General features: G+C 33.9%; 1 protein-coding gene across 1 annotated transcript in view; it reads right to left on the bottom strand.

Annotated features, from left to right (window-relative positions):
• Positions 1–5,197: 5,197 nt before the first annotated feature.
• LOC127547958 (zinc finger protein 287-like) overlaps positions 5,198–22,886 on the bottom strand; it is a 33,743-nt gene continuing 16,054 nt past the window's right edge. Inside the window, exons 2-7 of the mRNA XM_051975090.1 lie at positions 20,718–20,803; positions 19,068–19,574; positions 17,848–17,924; positions 9,646–9,772; positions 9,061–9,156; positions 5,198–7,490 (exon numbers count right to left, since the gene is read on the bottom strand). Of these exons, the coding sequence (XP_051831050.1) occupies positions 6,244–7,490; positions 9,061–9,156; positions 9,646–9,772; positions 17,848–17,924; positions 19,068–19,449 (1,929 nt within the window). The 5' untranslated portion in view covers positions 19,450–19,574; positions 20,718–20,803 and the 3' untranslated portion in view covers positions 5,198–6,243. The remainder of the gene's footprint in view (positions 7,491–9,060; positions 9,157–9,645; positions 9,773–17,847; positions 17,925–19,067; positions 19,575–20,717; positions 20,804–22,886) is intronic.

Here is a 22,886-nt window from a genome sequence, read left to right as displayed (position 1 = left end):
TTATAAAATAATGCCTTTTATTATGATAAAAATTTCAACTTACACAAGGGGACATTCAAAAACTAAGACAAAGTATTCAGGGGCAGGATGGTAAGGGTTGAGAGCAAAAGAAAAGGATTTAAAGTAAATTATAATAATATATTTCAGTTACCAGAAATGGAAGAATAAACCAGGTCTCAATAGCTGGAGGGGGATGGCTGGGTCTTAGATATGATGCAGCCTCAGGCCATATTTGGAGAAGAAATGGATCAAAGATGGTTTTATGAAAGACTGTTTTTGGATTTGGCAAATCTAAGTTACATCAAATTCTCATCATCCTTCTTTATTTACGGGTAGAGTTTTTTTTCCCCCTTCCTACTATAATGGTTATGTTTTTTATAGATAAGGGAAATTATTTTTGTGTCAGGCATCAGAGGTGAATATTAGCCCTGGGTCAATGAGTATCTAGCTCTCACTCCTCCCCAACTCCCATCTCTGACTTCATAAGTAGGGAATAGGTTAAAAGGTTAAAAAAAAAAAAAAGCTAATGTGGGTGATAAGAGAAGTGTAATTTGCAAGAGCATTATGATCAAGGAAATTGATAGGAAAATCAGTAAGTCTTTAATGATTTGCAAATTTACTTATCAGACAATTTGCAGCTGTTATAGTTATAAGACTATGGTAAAAGTGATTCTGTGGATGGTATCTGAATTTCAGCAAAGTATTTGACAAGTTCTGCTGCTTTTGTGGACAAGATTGATTGTGAGTAGTGTGATAATATAGTTCATGAATCTGGAACATTTTGAATTAATAGAATATTTATTCATAGATGAATGTTAATCTGAAAAGAGGTGTCTTGAAAAGAACAGGACTTTGTTCTAGAACCTGAGATCAATATTTTAACCAAAGATCAAGACCAAAAAATGGTGTACTTTTTAAATCTGCAGTTGACAGAAATCTAAGAGATATATGAATGTTATCTAACAGAAACATGATACAAATACCTCAATGCTGATACAGGCCATATTTAACAATATGAAATCCAATATCAATAAATGTGAAGTCCTACATTTAGTTTCAAAAACAGAAAACAAACAATCTTTCCCCCCTTCAACTCTACAATTACAAGATGTGAAACACACAGTTTGACAGTAATTAATGTAAAAAAACCCCAAATGAACAAACCCTAAACCTGAATTCTTAAAAGACAAGCTTAATACAAAGACATGTAGCTGTGAAAAAAGGTAATTTTAGAGCACATTAACAAAAACAGGAGTAGCCAGAATGGAGCTTTGTTGTGTCTGCATTAGTCATATCATATCAAGGTGTTGTGCTCAGTTTTAAGCCACACATTTTAAAAAGAATAACAAAAAAGATGTAGTAAATCTAGAGAGAGGTGACCAGGATAGTGAGGCAACTAAGCATAACAATAAGAATTGTTTGAAGGCACCAGGAATGTTTAATCTGGAAGGGAGAATATTTATTAAGTGCCTACTATGTGCCAAGGAATTTCCTATCCTCTTTACAAATATCTCATTTGATCCTCACAACCACCCTGGGAGGTAGGTGCTATTATTAACACCATTTTAGAATTGAGGATATTGAAGCAAATTTTCTTGGCTAGTGCCACAGAGTTAGGAAGTGGCTAAGTCTGGATTTGAACCCAGATTTTCATAACTGCAGGCTCAGTAGTATATCTATCAGTACCTAGTTGCCTCAGATTTAGAGGATTCAAAATGATTACTTGCAAAAGTTTGAAGCATTATCATACAGAAAAGATTAGAATTGCTCTTCGTGGGAAGAAAGGGGGTTAAGATAGGAGAAAAATAGGATCAATGGGTAGAAGTGATAGAGTGATAATCTCAACTTCTAACAGTTTTAAAGCTATCTGAATGGTCTGCTTCATAGCCCTGGGGCTGTGCACGTACCAGTGGGATAATTTTTTAAAGATGTACTAAGAGAGTTATGCATCAGATATAGTGCTGAAAGAGATAACTTAAAAAAATCTTTCCAACTAAGATTCTATACTATTAGGAAGTGACCTTGTTGGATTAATCCACATTAAAGTGGGGTGAGAGAATGTTATTTTTCATTAGGGGAACAAGATAAAATTTTCAGCTATGAAGTACTCTAGGGGAGTACTAAGTGTCAAAGATATGTATACTTTGGGATTTTGGGAAGAAGACATAAGGGTCTTAGAATCCAAGCATACATGTGACTTAAATTTGCTAGACCCTTTTAATTTATCATCACTGCCTTGGGAAAAGGATGTGGAAAAAATGACCAATTGCCATCCTTACTAAAAAATTAACTACATATGATCCAATTCTAAGATCTACTGTCAGACCTATATTTGAGGCAAAGTTCTGGGAAAGTACAAAAAGACAATTTAAGATGCTTCAGAGTTCCAGGAGAACTAGCGTGTTTCCACCAAATGGAAGATGAGAACATGAATAATTTCTATGTTTATGGCCACACCACTGAAAAATCTTGCCCTGGACTTTTTGGGTCTCAGTGAACCAAGTTGAATTCATTCTTGGAGGAGTTCTTATTAATCCAAGTTTTAAATCCAAGAATCTTCAGGGTTTTGAGCCTTAGCTTTATTTTAAGGGTTCCCAATTACTGAATTCTGGACCAAATTGCTGAATTTCTTGGACTTTTGTGGTCCCTAGATTCAGATGTCATTCTCAATCACTAATTTACTGTTGTCTCTTTTTCTATTCCAAACATAACCAATGAATGGCTGGTTTTGGCATATATTATTTTTTCCCTTTTATCTTGTTGCCACATACCTCAGATCATATTATTCTTTTTGGGCTTATCTATTAAGAAAAAAAAAAAGATATAATGTACTAAAATAATGGCTGAACCTGAGATTTCCTTAGTGTAAGGAACTTTGGTGAAACAAATCCTCTACCAATGGAGGTTGACATTTTTTTTCTGTAACCTATGGTGTCAGAAAGTTGTCTAAAGGTATTGAAAGGTTAAGTAACTTGTTGGAATCATATAGACAATATATATCAGAGTTAGGACTTGATCTAAAATATTCCTGTCTTCAAACCTGTTCTCTCTCTAGTACAGCATACTACCTTTTCATGTAAAGAAAGTAATTATAATTGTCAAGAAAACTGCCTAGGTTTCAGAATAAATGGTCAAACTTTCCAACTGATCTAATTAAAAGTGCATTGAGTATAGTTCAACTAATCAAACTTCTCTTTTGACCTGGAGCTCCCTTTCCACATCTCTAAATAAGCACTAGATATCTTGTCCCAGAATACCTTATGTTAAGTAGTGATTTGCCTACTATGTATTCTGGCCTTGGTCTTGTTCCTCTCACTAGCCCAAATTCACTCAATTCATTCTTCTTAAGGTAGGTATTCTTCAAGACCCTGATTTATTCCCTCTTTCCTTCTCTCTCTATCCATTCTCACTTATTGACTGTCAACTCTTATGGATTTGTTATCTTTATGCAAAGAAGACTCTGAAAAAGTTATATCTAAATTTAGTCTTTGCTGACCTCTCTAATCATTAACTTTCCATTGGATATTTCAAATTGATCATCTCATAGACTTCCTTAAAAATAGTCCTTTATTATAGGCATTTTAATTTATAAATAGAGGCTCAAGGCATAAAATAAAACAGTCTAGACAATGAGCATGGGGGTACAAGGACAATACACCTAGGAGAGCTGCCAAAAATCCTAGCTGGGCTGCTCTTTGGGTCACAGCAGAAGGAGGGAGAGGAACTACATTCTTTAGAAATCAAGGATACTATAACCAAATGGTGCCATCATAAGGTATGAATAGTTCCCATGATTCTACTTTCATTTATCATGCAAGAGTCATCTTATGTTTAAGTATTGATATTTATTAATAGGGAAAAAGTATAACTTCAGAAATGTCAAGAAGAAAGTTCAGGTAATTAAAAGTGCATATAAATGAATACTACCCAGTAGTGACTAGGTGGTTTAAAAAATTCTCAATTTACTCTAACCTAAAAATTCATAGCAGAGTTCTTAGTCCCCATGATTCCACTAGGTCATCCTTTCCCCTATCTAATATAAAATGAGAATGCTCCTTAATGATATATCTTAACCATATCTAGGACCTCAGCCCTATTGATCTGGTTCCTCAAATATGAACTCCTTCTTTTGGCAATTAATATAGTGGAGTTATCTTGAGTTCTTAAGGATTTCATTTTTTATTAAACTTCTCTGATCACTGAAATTCAAAAAAATTATTCAATTTCTAGGGCCTTCCTAAGTCCCTGATATGGCTTAGTGCTTTGAATTCACAGCTCTGTTCCAATTAATTACTTATTCTACTTCCTTAGTCACTATTACTATTTCCAAGTGCTTTGGTCTAAAAATGATTGCTCTCTCTCCTTCTGCCCCCTTTATTTTTTATCTTCATACATTCTAGACTTTAGTAACAAAGGAAAAAACAATGTAAAATTCAGAATATACAAAGGTATGGCAATTAGAAGTGCAAATGAAAACTACCAGTCTCGACTAACTGTTGCCTAAATTTTCCAACCTAATCCATAATTCCATGAGTTCAAATATGGCCTTATACATGTACTAGTTATGTGACCCTGTGCAAGTCACTTAACCCTGTTATGCCTCAGTTTCCCCATCTGTAAAATGAGCTGGAGAAGGAAATGGCAAACCACTCCAGTATGTTTGCTAAGAAAAGCCCAAATGAGGTCACAAAGAGTTGGACACAACTGAAATGACTAAACAACAATACCTAAATAAAACTAGTCAAGAGTACTTTGACCTGCTCTTAGTCTTCTTAAGTTGAATGCTTATTACAACTTATGTCTTAAGAAAAACAAATGATACCTTTCCTTTCAGAAACACACAAGTTGATTTTAAGATTCATCCATCTGGGCTATTTTGATTGAGCTTATTATTTTACTCTTCCAATCCCAGTTTCAATTTCTATCAACCAGGAATCATTTTAAATAATATTAATGATATTGTGGACTGGAGTTATTTTCCAAATGTTGTTTCCTAATACTTCTAAAGAAGCTAATAGTTAGTTTCTTTAGAATTATAGAATTGTACACAGATTATATATATGTATGTATGCATATATATATGCATATACATATATACACATATAATCACCATACACATATGTATATATGTATACATATGTGTGTATATAATAAATATAAAATATATTATATAAAACAATTTGGAAAGACCCTTAGAGATCACGATATTTAATTTCCTAATATTACAAACAAAGAAACTGAGGCCCAGAGATATACTTTGTGACTTACCCAAAATCACACATGCAGTAATTAGCAGAACCAAAACTTGAATTCTGATCTTCTGATTTCAAGTCTGTTATTCTTTCTACTATACCACTGCTATGCCTTTAGTTATCTGTTAAAATAACTGAGGGCCAAGGAATCAGTTTCTTTTTTAAAGTTTTAGAGCTAGAAAGATTTGTCTCATTAATAGAGTTTTCTGATCCCCTCAAATATACTTGAAAACAAAGGAAATAGAAAATAAAGTGTTCTTATTGTTTAAAAAAAAATCATAATTAAGTCTATAAACAAATGGCCCCAAATTTCACGGAAGATAACTCCTTTTAAAAAATAAGTCAAGTTAATAGAGGATATGATATCCCCTTTTTGTTATCCTTTGCATGTAGAAATATTCATGTTCCTTGATGTTAAATTTATAATGAAAGCAGAAAAATCATTAAAGAAAAATAAGCTAATTTGTCAAGTAGGCTGGTTCTCCCATTTTCCTTCAAGGATTCCAGAGTCCAATATTCCCTCACATTAAAAAACACAATATATCTATTGGGTAATTAGTATTTTCTACTTTCAATTCATTAGGATTACTTGAATGCAAGGTTTTTCAGACAAGCTAATCTAAGTTGGGAAACCATGTTTTACTAGTCATTAAGTAATCATGTTCTTCACTCATATATGAAAAAGACAAGAGAACATGATTGTCAAGGAAAAAAAAAAGTTAAGGACAATTTTCCATGACTTCAAAAATCTTAGAAAAATCCCCAAATTGCACAAACACTCCCATTCACCTCTTGTTATTCACAAAGTATATTTCCAAAAAAGGTATTAGAAAACTTTAAAAAAGATTCAAATGCTGAACTGAGCCTTAACTGTCAAGTATTTATTAAGTGCCAAATCTGACTAAAGCTTTACCTACATTATTACATTTCCATGGTTCTCTGATAGATGAAGTAAATCTGAACTACACTTGAAAGATTTTCCATGTTAATTTCATTTATGGGGTTTCTCCCCAGAATGAACTTTCTGATGCTTAATAAGAGATGAACTGACACTGAAGGCTTTCCCACATTCATTACACTGATAGGGTTTCTCTCCAGTATGAATCCTCTGATGTTGAGTGAGGTGACCCTTCTGTCTAAAGGCTTTTCCACATTCATTGCATGCATAGGGCTTCTCTCCAGTATGGATTCTTTGATGTTGAGTAAGGTATGTGTTCCACCTGAAGGCCTTCCCACATTCATTACACTCATAAGGTTTCTCTCCAGTATGAATTCTCTGATGCTGAGTAAGGTCTGCACTCCAACTGAAGGATTTTCCACATTCACTACATGTGTAGGGTTTTTCTCCAGTGTGGATTCTATGATGTTTAGTAAGATGTCCCATCTGGCTGAAGGATTTTCCACATTCATTACATTCATAGGGTTTCTCTCCAGTATGAATTCTCTGATGCTCAGTAAGTGATGAGCTGTGGTTAAAAGCTTTCCCACATACATTGCATGAATAGGGTTTTGTTCCAGTATGGATTCTTTGATGTTCAAAAAATGATGAACTATAGTTAAAAGCTTTCCCACATTCATTACATTTATAGGGTTTTTCTCCAGTATGAATTCTTTGATGGGCAGGAAGAGATGAGCTGTGCCTAAAAGTTTTCCCACATTCAGTACATTCATAGGTTTTTATTCCAGTATGAATTTTTTGATGTTGAACAAGATGTCTCTTCCAGTGGAAGAGTTTTCCACATCTGTCACATTTATATGGTAGCTCTCCAGAGGTTCTTTTATGATATTCATTAAGGTTTGAGTGGGGAATAAATATTTTCTTGCATTCATTAAACTTACAAAGTTTTTTCCCAGATGTAGGGACTTGATTACATTTAGTTGGTTTGAGCACAGAATACTCTTTGAAGTTTCTTAAGTGTGTATCACATTTATGGAGACTTTTTCCTGAAGAAATTCTCTCTTGGGGAGCAAGGATTTGTCCCATACTTAAGTTTTTTCCAAATTTTTTACATTCATGGCTGTTCACCTTTTTAAAAGTTTTTTTGTGGCTAACTGTTATTTGCTGGCAATGTTTCTTTGGGTTGTCTTGTTGCTTCTTTAATTTGATTTCACATTTTTTAGGTGTTTCTGAATTGTTGATCTGGGAATCATCCATTGTGACTTGTTCTTGAGTGTGCTCTTTCAAAGCAATGTCTTGGTTTGGATTTAACCCCGTGATTTCTGAAGTAGTCTCTCTATCTGAAAGAGGAAAAAAATGTAAATGTCCACTTTTCCCAATTTCAACTTTCTGTGATAGGAGCAAGGCTTTTAGTCTCTGGACTTTAGTTTCTTTCTCAACATGGGGATAATTATACTTGTACTATTTATCTTAGAGATTATATTGATAAAAGTGCTCTATAAATTATAGCGTACTATAGAGTTCCTGTAATGAAAATATAGTAACATTAATAACGTATTTAAAAAAGAAAATCCTTCCTATTAGACTCAAATGAGTTGTTTATGCTTCTAGACAATAAGAAAAGTTCTTAAATAAACCTACCTTAGAAAATATATGAGATGAACCTCATCAGAGATTACTGACCAAGGCTAAATAGTGGTACTAATCTAAGACTACCTTTTCAGACTTCTCACAGAAAATCATATGTAGGTCAGTAGGGTCCCACAGTAGAATCTGGCTCACCAGAGAACAGTCAAATAACACTCAGTCTGTGAATGAGTTTTTCACTTTGTAAAGGGGACTTTGCACAGGAAATTTGCACAGAAATTTGCAACAGGAAAAACAGGGATCAGTGACCCTAAACTCGAAAGGGAGTATCAGGCCAATTCCACAATCATGGTCCAAGTACAAAATACCACAGGAATCCAGTTTTAGTGCTACCACACTGAAAAGCTACAGGGAACTAAAAACTAGGCAGGTAGGTGGTGCATATATAAAGTGTTAGGCTAGGATTCAGGAAAACTTGAATTTGGCAGCATCTGACACTAGCTATATGACCCTTAGCAAGTCATTAACCTCTCAACCATAAAATGGGAATTATAATAGCAACTACCTCTTAGGGTTTTTGTGAGGATCAAATGAGATCATATTTTTAAGGGTTGAGCATAGTGGCTGAACTGAGTGCTATTAAATACCACCATCATCAATTCAATTTATTTATTTATCAACAAGTAAATTCAAATTATTTATTTGTTAATAATAAAATAACAATAACAACAATAATAAATACAAATGGTATAACCAGCAAGGACAGAACCTACTTGTTGGTATTGCTAGACAGCATGTCTTTCTATATTACAACATTTCTTAGTGTTGCTATAAGAGTCATCATCTTTATTTGTATCTTCCTTTGTGTTTTTCAGATAATGGAGAAATTAGAAGATGGCAAGCATAGCTAACCTATCTATATGTTTATACTGTGTATAAACTGTGTATACTTTCAAAAAAAAGAATATAAGGCAGAGCCATGCATATCTGAAGGCAGAAAAAAAGAAAGAGATAAAGATTTCAGAGTGAAGAGAAATGAAAGATGGGAGTAGAAATGGACAAAATTCAAGATACAGGTGTAAGGACTGTCTTTAGAAATGGCGGGGGGCGGGGTAATTTTCTGTAACTAAAGAGAAGTATGGAAGATATTATCAGAAAGGTAATTTGTCAAAAATATATATATATTGGAGGCCTACAAGATGTAATTCACATTATCATTTTTTTCTTCAGCAAGTGACAGACTTTGAGGAGAATTCCCCAATCAACTTTTCAAAGGTATATTCTCCTAATTAACGAGGCAAACTATTGCTTGCAGTGACTCACCTGGAGATTTACATCTTGAGACTTCTTTGTCCAGCATTACAGGCGCTTGCAACTGTTCCAACTGGGTGATGACATCTGGTTTGGAAACTGACAACCCTACTCATGAGGAAAGAAATAGGAAAATGCTAGAGATGAAAAGTTATCATAGAATTCAATCTTACCCTCTTCCTCATTTGGGAAGAAAGGAAACATTTGGAAGGTCCAGATGATGAGATAAAGGACTTTTGCAGGATACTTTATATTGATATTCTCAGGAAAAGACTGATGAATACACTTCTGTGTATTCAAGAATCTGTGGAAGGACCTTGGGGAGTCTTTGATCTAAAGGGGGACAGTCCAGCCTAAGGAATATGTGAAGATACTAATTTCCAATTCTACAGAGATTTTTCTGAGGACAGGAAACCAAAGAATCCCATCTCTTGACTTAAAAGAGATTAGAAAAAAAATCATACTCTGAATGACAAACCAAAACTCAGCTAAGTATTTCAGACATCTTATAGCACTTAGCAAGTGTCGGAAGCAAAGATGTCTTAAAGAGGAAGATCTGAGTTATTTTATGGGTGGAGTAGGAAGGAAGATTCTTACCCAGGAAGACCAGATTCTTATAGTTCTCCAGCATGACATCCTTGTATAGCTCTTTCTGACCAAACTGTAGTTGGTCCCATTCCTCCAAGGTGAAATCCACAGCTACATCCTTGAACTCTATTGATTTCTGGAATGCCAAATACATTTCTCTTCAATCTGTAACTATTTACCCACATAGACCCAGGAAAAATTAGAATCATAGGAGATGAGAAACATTTAAACAAAATGGTTTAGAAATGTTCAAGATTCTAGTATAATACAGGATTCATTTTATTGTGAAACATTTGCTGATTCCCTACTGTTTATCTAGCACTGTGTTAGATTTTGAAAGAAGTATAAGACAGTAGACATAGTTCCTGTATATGTTTATATGCAAAACAGAATAATACAAAATAGTATATAAACAAGCATTAAGTATAAGGTCATGAGGATTCAAAAAGAAATGATCAAATAGGGCTCAGGTACTTAAAGAAGATTAACTTTTTTTCACTGTTTACAAACAAATTTCTAAAAAATAAATTTAAATAAAAATAGGGGAAAAATTTCCATGTCCACAGCAGAACATGAGAGTATTCTAAATATAAAGTAATAGATTTCTATGTCAAGAAAACCTATATAATAAATACTACATCTTGTATCCAGAGCTGTGCATCTTTTTTTTTTTTTTTTGCTTTCTTGATATTTTCTTTTGTTCTTTGTTTTGTACTTTTTACTTTATTCTTTTTTCCCCCTTCTTTCCTTCCCTCCCCCAAGAAGGCTACAATTGACTATGGATATATATATGTATGCAGTCATTATATATGTGTATATATACATATATACACATACATATATGCACACATATACACATGTAAATACATATAGATATCTATAACCATATCTTCACATATCATATCTATCTATCTATATCTATATGACTGTACTAAGTTTGTTTGTCCTGTTTTTCTGAAGGTAGAAAACATTTTCCTTCCTAAGTCTAACTCTACATATTTCTGAATCTTATCAAGTCATCATTTCCTATATCACAGCAATATTCCAATTTTAGATTGGTCTAATTATTTTAAATAGTCTAAAATAATATTGATTGATATGGCTGACATACAATGTAGTTTCCCCCATTTTCTCTTTTGATTGAATCTGTTTTAGTTTGACTTTGAGATCATTAGTACCCTTGCTTTTTTTACATAATAAACTTGACTACTGATATTTATTTTGTTTGTATGTATATGTGTATATATCTTATTTCCTATCCCTCCTGATTCCTTTGCTTTACTTCTATCTACTATCTTGACCTTTTACTACTACATTACCCTCTCCAAGAATCCCTTTCTTAACCACTCTCATTACTCTTTCCCTTGTCCTCTTTTTTATATCTGAGTCAGAACTTTTCTAGCCTACCAAATATATAGTGTTTCCTTCTCTATACCATTCCCATTAACCTACATACCCTTTTATACTCCCATTGTATCTCCTTATTCTCTTATTTCTTTATAAATTTAGTATTCCCTTCTCTCTCTCTCTCTCTTTCTCTTATATTATTCTTTCTAACCCAGATTGGATATGGGTAGGGTTCCCTTTAAAAATCCCTCCTTCATTTTCTCCCTTTCTCCCCATGTATTTTTTATTCCCTCTTTAACTCATTCCTGATGAGAGTAGAGTTCCTATAAGTGAACACAATTTGCAGAGTCCCTTCTCCACTGTTTCTGCACTCACCTAACCTGTGCTGGTTTCTTCTTGCTAACATGGGCCTGTTGTGCCTTATCAGTAGAGGTTTCCTCAATCTTCCCCTACTCAGATTCCCAAATCTATCTGAGAGATAAAAATGACTGTGACTGGAGCTGAGGCTGACTTTCAACCCAACTAACTTCAGGGCTTGCCACTTGTTGTTTCAGAGGACCTAACCTAGGACTGTTTACACTTTATACTGGTCAAACTTTCAGATATAGTTATCTTTCTTTGCATCTTTTTTGATTGTTTCAAGAGGACCACAGTTTTGCCCTATATTTGTTTTTACTGCTCTATGTTTGCCCTGGGGTACTAATTTGTCTTGTTTGTGAGGGAAATCTTGGAATTTCCTGACTTACTATGCCATTTTCCCACAATCTTCCCTAAGGGAAGATTTCAAAAAGGATCATCAACTTAATCAAGCTAGTCAATAAAAGTGGGAGGTGGTTTTATGAAAAAAAAAAAAAACTAATAAGATATATAACCCATTGGTTAAATTAATTATTTTCTAAAAAGAAGAAAATTAAATTACCAGTTTCAAAAAGGAAAAGGATGGATTAGCCAGCAAGGAAGAGGAAATTAAAGAAATTATTAGGTGTCATTTTCACCCAATTATATGCCAGTAACACTAACAATCTAACAGGAATGGATAAGTTTGCAAAACGACAAATTGCCCAAATTAATAGATGAGGGTAACTAAATAATCCTATTTTAGAAAAAAATAAATAAAACAAGTCATAAATGCACTCCCTAAGAAACAATTTCCAAGACCATATTGATTTAGAAATAAATTCTAAAACACTTAAGGAACATTTAATTCCAGTATTATATAAATTAATTGAAGAAATAAAGAGTTCCATCAAATTCCTTTTATGACACAAATATTCTTTTAATATTTAAACCAGAGAGCATAAAAAATAGAGAAAGTATGTCAAATTCTCTTATGAATACTGGTGCAAAGAATTTAAATAAATAAAATGACAGCAAAAAGATAATAATAATATATCAGAAAGATCATCCATTATGATGAGGTAGAATGAATATCAGGAATGCAGGACTGGTTCAATATTAGGAAAACCATAACCATAGTTGACCATATTGATGATAAAGCCAGAAGAAATCATATAATTATCTTAGTAGGTGCAGAAAAAGCTTTTGACAAAATATAAAACACATTTCTACTAAAAAGATTAGAAGACATAGGAATAAATGAAACCTTTCTTAAGATGGTAAGAATTGTTTATTTAAAGTTGAGAGTAAGCATTATCTGTAATGGGAATGTTAGAAGCCTTCCCAAAAAGATCAGGGATGAGGTAATGATGTCCATTATTATCATCACTAAAATCCAATATTGTATTAGAAATTCTAACTATATCAATAAGACAAGAAAAAGATATTGAAGGAATAACAATAGACAAAATATCTATCTTTGCATCTGATATGATGGTATATTTAGGGAATCCTAGAGAATCAACTGGAAAATTACTTGAAACAATGAACAACTTTAGTAAAATTGCTGTATGTAAAATAAACCCATAAAAACACAAGCATTTCTATATATTACCAACAAACCCCATGAAAAATAGAAGGAGAAATTCCATTTAAATAGTTACAGACATTATAAAACACTTGGGAGTCTGCCTAGAAAAACCCAGGGGCTATATGTACAACAACTGCAGAACATTTTTTTTAAGAAACAAAATAAAATAAAATATAGGCAGAACTAGACAATTGGAGAAATATTTATTACTTATGGGTAAGATGAATCAATATGCTAAAAATTCAATCAAAATTGATTTGCTTATTCAGTGTCATACCAAAATAATTATTTTTTATAGAGCTAGGAAAAATAATACCAAATTCACCTAGAAGAACAAAAGGTCAAGAATATCAAGGAAATCAATAAAAAAAAATTGAAGGAAAGTGACTTAGCAGTGACAGGTTTTAAACTATATTATAAAGAAGTAATCATTGAAATAATCTGGTATTGGAAAAGAAATTGAGCATTAGATGAGTAGAATAGATTAAGTATACAATATACAGTAGTAAATGACCATAGTAATCTTGTGTTTGCTTTTGCAGCAAGAACTTGCTTGCCATTTGACAAAAATTGCTGGGAAAACTAGAAAGTAGTTGAGCCAACTAAATAAAGTCATATAATAGTATTACAAGAGAAAATTTGGAGAAAAACAATTTTTTTAATCTGCGAAGATTTGTTAACACACTATTTTACACTAAAGACCGTGAGACCACATTTAGATTCTCTTTACAATCTAATGTTTCTAAAAGAAGTAAAAATGGCATTGTAGAAAGTGAAGACAAAAGAAGATGGAATAGATCAAAAGTACACAAAAGTCTGTGGTAAAGACAACAATTTTGAGGACAAATTTCAGGAGAAATGAAGAAAACAAATGAAGGAGAAAAAGATACATCTCAAATCTTATTTTAAAAACTGAAGTAGAGAACATCAGTATGTATCAACTCATAGGCCTATTTTCTCCTTTTTAATAGAAAATTTTATAATTCATAGAATCATCTACCTAGGTTACCCTTGGATGATTGTATGAAAAGGTAAGGGACAAGAAACTACATCTTTATTGTACACAATCTTTCTGACAGATTAGGAAATAGAAGATCTCACTGTGTTTATTGTCCAGTCTGTGTGGTAGGATTATCTGACACAATGTGGACTGGACTATTTCTTTTCCTTAAAGGATACTTAAATTGTCCTCAAGACTTCATTGGTTCAAGAGACTAAACAAATCTGATTGTCGTCTTCTGGAAAATTTGCAACACATCAAGATAAGTACTAAACTGTGGAACTGAACACAATATTCCAGATATGTTCTCATTTAGGCAGGGAGACTATCATTTCTTTACTCCAAGAAGTTCTACTTCTCTTAATTCAGTCTAAGATCAAATCAGATTTTTAAGTTGCAAAACCATACTGTTGACACCTGTTAAACATCATTGTTATTCAGTTATATCATGCCCGACTCTTCTTAAATCCATTTGGGGATTTTCTTAACAAAGATACTAGAGTGGTTCCCCATTTTCTTCTCTAGCTCATTTTACAGACAAGAAAGTTTAATTACTTGCCTATGGTCACATAACTAGTTAGTGTGTGAAGCTAGGTTTGAATAATTCCAGGCCCAAGCCCTATCTCTGCATAAGATAAATGTTGATGGATGAGTTCTATTGTCTATCCAGTTATATATCATAGTATAGTAGGCATCCTTCATTTTTTTTTCCTATGTGTATACCTTAGCCAAACTCTTTTGAATAGCTATGGATCTCATTTATTGCTCTATGGCCTGAAATAGCACAATGTCATCGACAAATGGGGACATCTGGAGAACTTCCCTTCTACTGGGGTATTACTCTTCAATATAAATTCTGTGTTGGATCTATATAACAGTAGGAAATAATTGAGCTTTTATATCCTTGTTTTGTTTCCCATGACAGAAATGATCACAAGGTCTAGGTTATTTCTATTATATGTCTCATAGACTATAAGGTAGTTTTATACATTTGTGGTAGCACTTTGGGGAAGATATTATTTGAGGAAGCATTTTGTCAAATGCTATTTTATACTTAAACAACAAACACAATGGAACCTTAATTTGTGTCCATTTTTTCATTATTTGATGGCAAATATGTGATCCATTGTGTTAGATAACTTTGGAGGACCTAAATGTCCTACAAATACTCCTATTAATAATGACTTCAATATATATGAAGATGATTCTTAAATCATTTTTTAAAGATGGGAAAGTAACCATATGGTTCAGTTATCTTTTTTTTTTTTTATAATTATAACTGAGATTTTTTGAACACCTTTGGTACCTTCTCTCAGATGCTGCCAAAATTGATTTCTCAATGACTTAAAAATGTTGTCACCTCCAGCATGAACTTACTTGGTGCATACTGCTCTAATTCAGCTTCTTTCTTCTACTTTTGTTCTCTTCAACTTCACTTTTTTTCTTCTTCTAGAAACATGGCTAGAAATGTGACAATAGAACTCAAATGTGGCAATTTCACTATCTTGGATGGTAAAAATTTTTATAAAAAAATTCTTGGTATCTTTTTTCTTTCTTTTGTCTGTTCATATTCATATTCAAATCTTATTTATTTATTTAGTTATTTTTGGGAGCTGGATCTGTGATTTTATTCATGTAGGTATCTTCAGTGAGAAAGTTCCTTCTACCAATATAGATCTGCAACTTTTCTGTAAAGTATTATTTTATAAAATTGCTTTGGAGAGAAAGGGATTAAATGACAGATTCAAAGGCATATAGCCAGTGTAAGTCAGAAGCAAGCCCTCAACTTGAGTCATTCCAAGCTTCCTTTTGCTTTGATTGTTTTTGTAGCCTTCCAGTTTCTCTCAGAGTGATTCTGCTTAATTGTGTCTTTTGCTATGACTTTCTCTTCAGTTTCCAGTTAGTTTAGAAAGAAATATGACTTATAATATTCCAAGAGCCTACAAGACTTAACATATGTGTTCATAGTCTAAATTGACTTTATTATCACTTGTTATATGTCTGTGCTGAGCAAATCAATAAAGTGTTTGGTGAATAAGGAAGTTTTAGGCTTCTTTAGTTTTCTTGCAATAGCAATAGATTTTCATCAGTGAAACTGGTGTATGAAATTCTTATAATAATTAGGTCAATATCCTTTCTGTATATGATTACCATCTTTTTGTTTAAATAGATCATACTGAAGTTTAATTGTATATGATATCTTTTTTCTCGTTTTTCTTTTTTATATTAATTTTTATCTTTGCTCTAAATAGACAACTGATTTCAGAATGGTTCCCAAATCCATGGGTCATTTCTTGTTAAAAATAATTCATTTCATTTTGGTGATATTTTCTAGGGCTTCCCATGGCCAATCTCAATTCTTTTTTTCAGAAGAAGCTTTATGATATATAGATATAATGGTTCTATGTAATCTATAAACTATTGGCCTCTTTTAGTCCTTATTCCAGAACCATATTTTCCAAGATGTTTTTCAACAGTGTCATTTTGGCTCATATTTGTCTTGAAGAAATCAAGTATAAAAGCATATATGTCGATTGACTTTACAATGTATTATCAAAATCTTCAAGGAATTAATCAATTACTTCATTCTTTGGAATTTCATGCATAAAGCAACTTATTTTCTTGGTGATTTTTTTCAAATACTTTTCATGTCCACTGTATTATCAGATGACCAAATGATTCAGGAAGTGATGCTCCTTGTTGTTTTTGGTTGTGATATAACACCAACTCTGCCAAGTCCTTTGATTGTTTCTCCAAGGAGAATCTGTGAACCATCCTCCCACTTAGTCATAACTTCCTTTTTGTTTTCTGTTTTTATTTATAGTGATAATATCAAGATTAATATGTCAGTTTCTCTAGTATGTCTAATCATTGGTTACTACACAATCAAGTTAATCAAGTGCCCTAAATAGTGCATGGTTCTTATTACCTTCTACTTTGTCATTATAAATGCCAAAGAGGAATACCATATAGTCCTTAAAACCCTTCTGTATTCTTCTTTGTTTCTGGGTTGCCATGGCTAAAGCCTTCATTACTATGAAATAGATTGATGTTGAGATTCTATATTTAGCTAGGAGAGTCATCAGAAAACTATGTAATGCAGGGATCAGGAAAGTCTTTCTGGTTCTCGTTCTAGTAGAACCAGAGTTTGTGTTCTGCTGGCATAAACCTTAAAAATTCAGGGTCACCTTCATATAATGGTCAGATGAGTAAGACTTTGGGAATCATTTAATGTTGTTCAAAAAAACCTCTTCATTTATTTTATTACTAGCTTTACTCATTCTGACATTTAAAGTTTCTGAGGCTATGATTTTCAGTTTCTAGGATTCTCTTTTATAATCATCCTCTCCTACCTGTCCTTGCTTCCATCTTCTCTACATTTTTTAACAAATCTAAGTTTGTAATGCTTATTTACATTGGTATCTTTAGAAAGATGACTATTTTTTTCTCATTAGATTTGTTTTTGTTTCTGTTTGGTGTTTACAGACTTTTTAAAAGATGATTTGCCCTATAGGATTTTGGCCCATGTAGCATGTACCTCAGACTATTCCTGAAATGTCTCTCTTGCACTATCACAAATTTGATGAGTTGAGATGAATATGATCAGTTGTCTCCAAGTTCTCATCATTCCTACTTCAATGACCAATTCTTTACCTTACTGGTAAGAATGAAGTCCAGAAGGTTCCTTTGTTGTATATTCTACTTTTTGAACCATAAGACTATCATCAAGGAAAATAAAGAATTTTAGCAACTTTTCTTTCCCATTCTTGAATAAATGAATGCTAGGTAGATGGGTGAGGAGCCCTGAAGGAAAGCACTAGATAAATAGAAATCATTTTCTATGGAATCTTTTGTTGACCAAACTTCCTTGGTTCTGGAACAATGGAGGAAAAATAGCCACTTAAAACTCTAAGAAAAAGAGGAAACTCCCACTCACCTGGGAATTGACTGTCATGAATTCAGGGCCTATTCTTTCTTCTTCTTGGGGAAGGACAGAGTCCTGAGGTGGCAAAACTAGGAAAGAAAAATGAAGAAATGAGGGACTCTAGTCCTGTGGGTCAAATTCCACACTAGAAGGATCCATATACCATTAGACTTTCTTTCAGGACAAAAAGATAACAAAAGCCCCAAGACTGACTTGATTTTGCTAGGATCAGAACAAAGGACCCTAGGCAGAAATAACTACAACTCCAAATTCATCTTTGAGATTATAGAAGACTCCAGAGGATAAAGTTCTAGTTTATGCATCTGGAAGCATTAATTGTACAAGTTCCTATGTGATAGAAAGAATGTAACTCAAATTCTCTCCAATATAATAGTTTCCTTAATTACTGAAGGAATGTATTTCAAGTTCCTATCTTACTTTAAAGAATATGACAGATCAGTTAGTCATCTTCTTTGCAGAAAGCAGCTCCAAAGAAACAAAACATTGACTTCAATATCAGTGTTAAGGTGATTTTGATCAAGGACCATTCTGCTCTCTGCAGTTTCAATATGATAGATCAGATGGAAAAGGCAAGGCAGGCACCAAGTACAAGGAGGAAAATAAAATGGAGCAGGTATGAAAGGAGAACAGTATAGGAAGAAGGAGAAGAATAAAGAATAAAATTTTTATGTTTTAAGAAATAAGTTATAAAAGTTTTTTGAACTGGATAAGTTTGCCATACACAGATGGGTAGCTGAGTAATCTAATGAAAAAGACAAAGATGAAAGTCAGAGGATTTATATGGTCCTTTTAATATGGACACAAGCAAGACATAAAAAAGATTGGTACAATCAAATGATCATTTTGTTTTGTTTTTATTTATAAGTTGAATGGCATTAACCTTTGGAGGGCATACACTCTCTGTGGAAGGTTTTCATTATAGTAGGTTATGGATCTCTGTCCCCCATTACCAAAACCCAAATAGGAATATCAAGTGAAAAATGTTCTCCTCTGTGGTTTCACATACATTGTTGCTCTAGAGGACCAAGAAAATATCTGGATTGCATTTGAATATTGACCTGTGCATGTAGAATCTCTTGTGCCTCTTTATCTATCCTTTAGATATTTTCCTTTCCACTATTTTCTTTCCAAGTACTTGCCACCCTAACCCATGTAACAAATGCCATTGTTACATCCTTGAGTCTTCTCCCTGTCTTTTATAAAAGTCTTACCTTCCTCCTTTAGTATCTGGGTCAAATCTTCTATCAGGTTCACCACCTCTTCCCCAGTCTGTGGACGATGTGAATTTACCCAAGTCCTGATCTCTCCGGGTAAGATTGCCCAAAACTGTTCTAATACCAACATCTCCAGGATCTGCTCCTTGGTGTGAATATCTGGTCTCAGCCACTGATGGCAAAGCTTTCGAAGTTGGTTTAAGGCCTGATGGGGTCCATCTGCTTCTGCATATTGAAAGTGCCTGAAGTTACGATGAGAGACTGCAGCATCAAATGTACTTCCTTTTAGATGGGTTTCATTTTCCTCAGAAAAAGACATTCTCAGGACCTCATCTTGTTCTTGTAAACATGGACTATGGGTATTCCTAGAAGTGGCCATCTCCTTATTCAGGGATAATGTCTCCTCATCTGGGCTTTCTATTGTAGGGTTCAAATCTGTCTCCTTAGGAAGGAGGCCAAATCCACTCAAATTCAGGCAGAGTATCTACAGTCTACTGAGTAGTGCTGTGGGCAGAGGGAGATCAGAATTAACAGGAAGATTCTATAGGTTTCAATGACACAAACAGTACTTAAGGCCTTACAGATTGTCAAGAGATTTTGTTCAAGAGACAGAGAAAATGACAAAATGCAGTTCAGGAAGTAGTATGGAGGTGTGCTTTAAAGTTAATATATATGGTGCTTTCAGATTTGATTCAATTCTTACATATAAATGGTAGATAAAAAGGCTCCTCAAGTGGATCCCTATTATTTTCTTTTTAGAAATGGAAAGTACAACAGCTTTGACTGTGAATTAAAGTAGAAAAGGCATGGGATAGGAGGGAAGGTGTGGTGTGAAAATAGCAGGGAAGACAGAGGGACTTCAAACTATGGACTAAAATGCTTGTGAACTAATTGCCTCGTGAATTCTAAAGCTCTCTAAAAATGTAAGGTAATAAGGAAAAAACTAATGGTAAACTATGAAATTAATACACACTTGAGTAAAAGCTTTTAGAAGTCAAAGATCAAGAAGTTGATCCATAGTTTTTGAGGGTCCAGCAGATATTGTTTCCCTTTTCTCCTTATCTTAAGGATGAAAGTCAGTTAACTATAGTTAACAGTGATCATCCAACCAAAGCAAGAAGTTGATTATTTCTGGATCTGCTGGAATGTTTACTCAATTTCCAATTGAAAAGACATAAATTTTCACTGTGGAAATCTGTTTTGCTCTACTATGCATATTTGTTACAAGAGATTTCCCCCCCTTCTAACAGTGGAAAGGACAGAAAAGTTGATAATAAAATTATCCAAAAAGAAAGAAAAGATGGTTATTGAAACATTTTAATGCACAAAAGAGAAAAGAAGGCCAAAAGGAAACACATAAGCAGCATAACTTTTACAGTTACATACTGAATTATCATATATAGATAAAAAAAAAAAAAACAAGCTGCATATAAGAGATTTATAGTTTCATGAACAATCATCTTTTTTGTTGTTGTTGTTTTGTTTGGTATATAGAAACATTCATTTTATTTGGTGTATACTAAGTCTAAAATTAAAATAAAGAAATATAAGATTCCCTTTCCTCTCCTGATACTGTTCTTTAAGAGTCTCAGCTTCCTTTCTCTTCCCTTCCTTCTTCCCTCCCCATCCCCCCTTAACTTTACTCACCTCAGGCTGGATGGTAACCAATGAAAAGATATTAAAGCCAACAAACTCTGACCTCTCTGCACCTCCAGAAATCCAACACGTAGTGCCTGTGGCAAATGCAGAGGAAGTCGAAGAGAAAAATATATGAATGAATATTGTCCCACTCATCTGGGACATTCCCAGTGCAATCTTTATTTCATAACCAAAAAAGAGAAAATATGGATTCTAAGCATAGAGGCTATAACTACACCAATTCCCATCTTCCAATGTTCTAAGTTCAATAGGCTGGCTTCAGAGAATTTTTGTTCTCCATTGGTAAAATACCTAGTGACACTGTAGAAATTATTCCCCTCCAGCTAGCTGTTATGGGTCTAACATGAGCTTAGGAATTTAGCCCTAGAGGTTACAGGTAATAAATGTGACATGTTACAGTACTCAGTCCAGGTAGGTCCTTAGGGACACCGAGATTTCCATCTTCATACATTATGAACCTAAGGTACCTATGTTCTCATTTCTTCTGGGCCATAAGAATTCTAGGCTCAAAGACACAAACCAGAAAATCATTTCAAGGGTCCAGGTGTGAGGCAAAGCCGACTTTAGAGCAGTAGCTATATAAATGGAAAGAAGGGTACACACACACACACACACACACACACACACACACACACACACACACAAATATACTGCAAAAAATAGAAACAAGAAGATTTGGCAATAGAAGGGACACATAGGGTGAGTATAAATGAAGTTGAGGAGATGATGCTACACTGATTTTGAAATCTGATGATCTGCTTATGAGAAAATATGTAGAAATCTGATATTTTTACTGGGAAAAACAAACCATCCCAGGAATCAGGAAAGGAGAACATCCCAAAATGCAGATTTGGAGACATGTGAAAACCATCCTTACCTAATGAGACCAGGTTCCTACAATTCCTCAGCATTATTTCCTTTTATAGTCCTTTCTAAGATACTCCAGTTGGGGTGGCAGAGCCAAGATGATGAAGAGTTCACAGGCTTCTTTCTGAGCTTTCCTGCTACCCTCAAACTACTTATGAAATTCAGCCTCTGAATGAATGCTGGACTGTCAGAACCCACAGATGTTGGGAGTGCAACACATTAACAACAGAAGATAATCTCAAAGATCACCACAAAAGGTCTGTTGGTCAGGCGCGGGCACAGGAGGACAGGCAGTATAGGCACAGGCAGGCAGAGCACGGAGGACACACATGCTGAGCAGACTGGACGTGGGGTGTGGTCTCTGCAGTCAGAAAATCTGATGGGAGGACTCAACTGCAATGTTGGCTACTCTGCTCAGGTTACAAGTCAGTAGGAAAGCAGAGAAGTTATACAACTTCCAGCACAAACATAAAAGGTAAAGATGAACCCCAAAGTGACGGAGTCTCATGGGACCTGGCCACACCCACTCAGCATTGGGAATGACTCAGCATGATCTTAGCGTGATCTCAGCGCAGCTGTTGAAGCTTCTCTGCCACTTTCTGGCATCTGTTGAGGAAGCTTGGAAGCCCTCATTGCCCCAAAAGCAAATCCCAACTTTTTTTTTTTTTTTTAATGAGTAAAAAGGCAAAGCAAGCTCTAACTATAGACTGTTTCTATAGTGAAAAAGAACAGATATCAAACCCTGAGGAGACTAAAAGTAGATTATTTCTAGATGAAGGCCCAAAGGGGAATATAACCTGGTCCCCACCACATAAGGTTCTCCTATAAGAAATTAAAAAGGTTTTTAAAAGAGAACCAAAAGAATGGGGAAAGGAAAAGAAAACTTTGCAAGAGTGTTTGGAAAAGGAGTATAACTTATAAAAGAAAGATTTGTTAAAGTGGAAAAAGAAAACAACTCCCTGAAATGTGAATTGGAAAAGGTAAAGAACTCCCAGGAAAACAGAATTTGTGAATTGGAAAAAAAAATAACTCCTTACAAAAAAATTGGTGAAATGGAAAAAAAATTTCATAGTAACAAAACAACTCATTTAAAAACTCAATTTGACAAATACAAAAAGAAAAAAAAAGTAAATGAAGAAAATAATTCATTAAAAATCAGAACTGAACAAATGGAAATGAATAACTCAAGGAGACATCAAGAATCAGTCGAGCAAAACCAAAAAAATGAAAAAAATAGAAAAAAAAATTAAAAAAAAAAACCTACTTGAGAAAACAACAGACCAAGAAAAT

The sequence above is a fragment of the Antechinus flavipes genome, chromosome 2, assembly GCF_016432865.1.
Source record: "Antechinus flavipes isolate AdamAnt ecotype Samford, QLD, Australia chromosome 2, AdamAnt_v2, whole genome shotgun sequence".
Classification (NCBI taxonomy): Eukaryota; Metazoa; Chordata; class Mammalia; order Dasyuromorphia; family Dasyuridae; genus Antechinus; species Antechinus flavipes.
The sequence above is the reverse complement of the archived record's forward strand: the minus strand, read 5'-3'. Positions and strand labels throughout refer to the sequence as shown.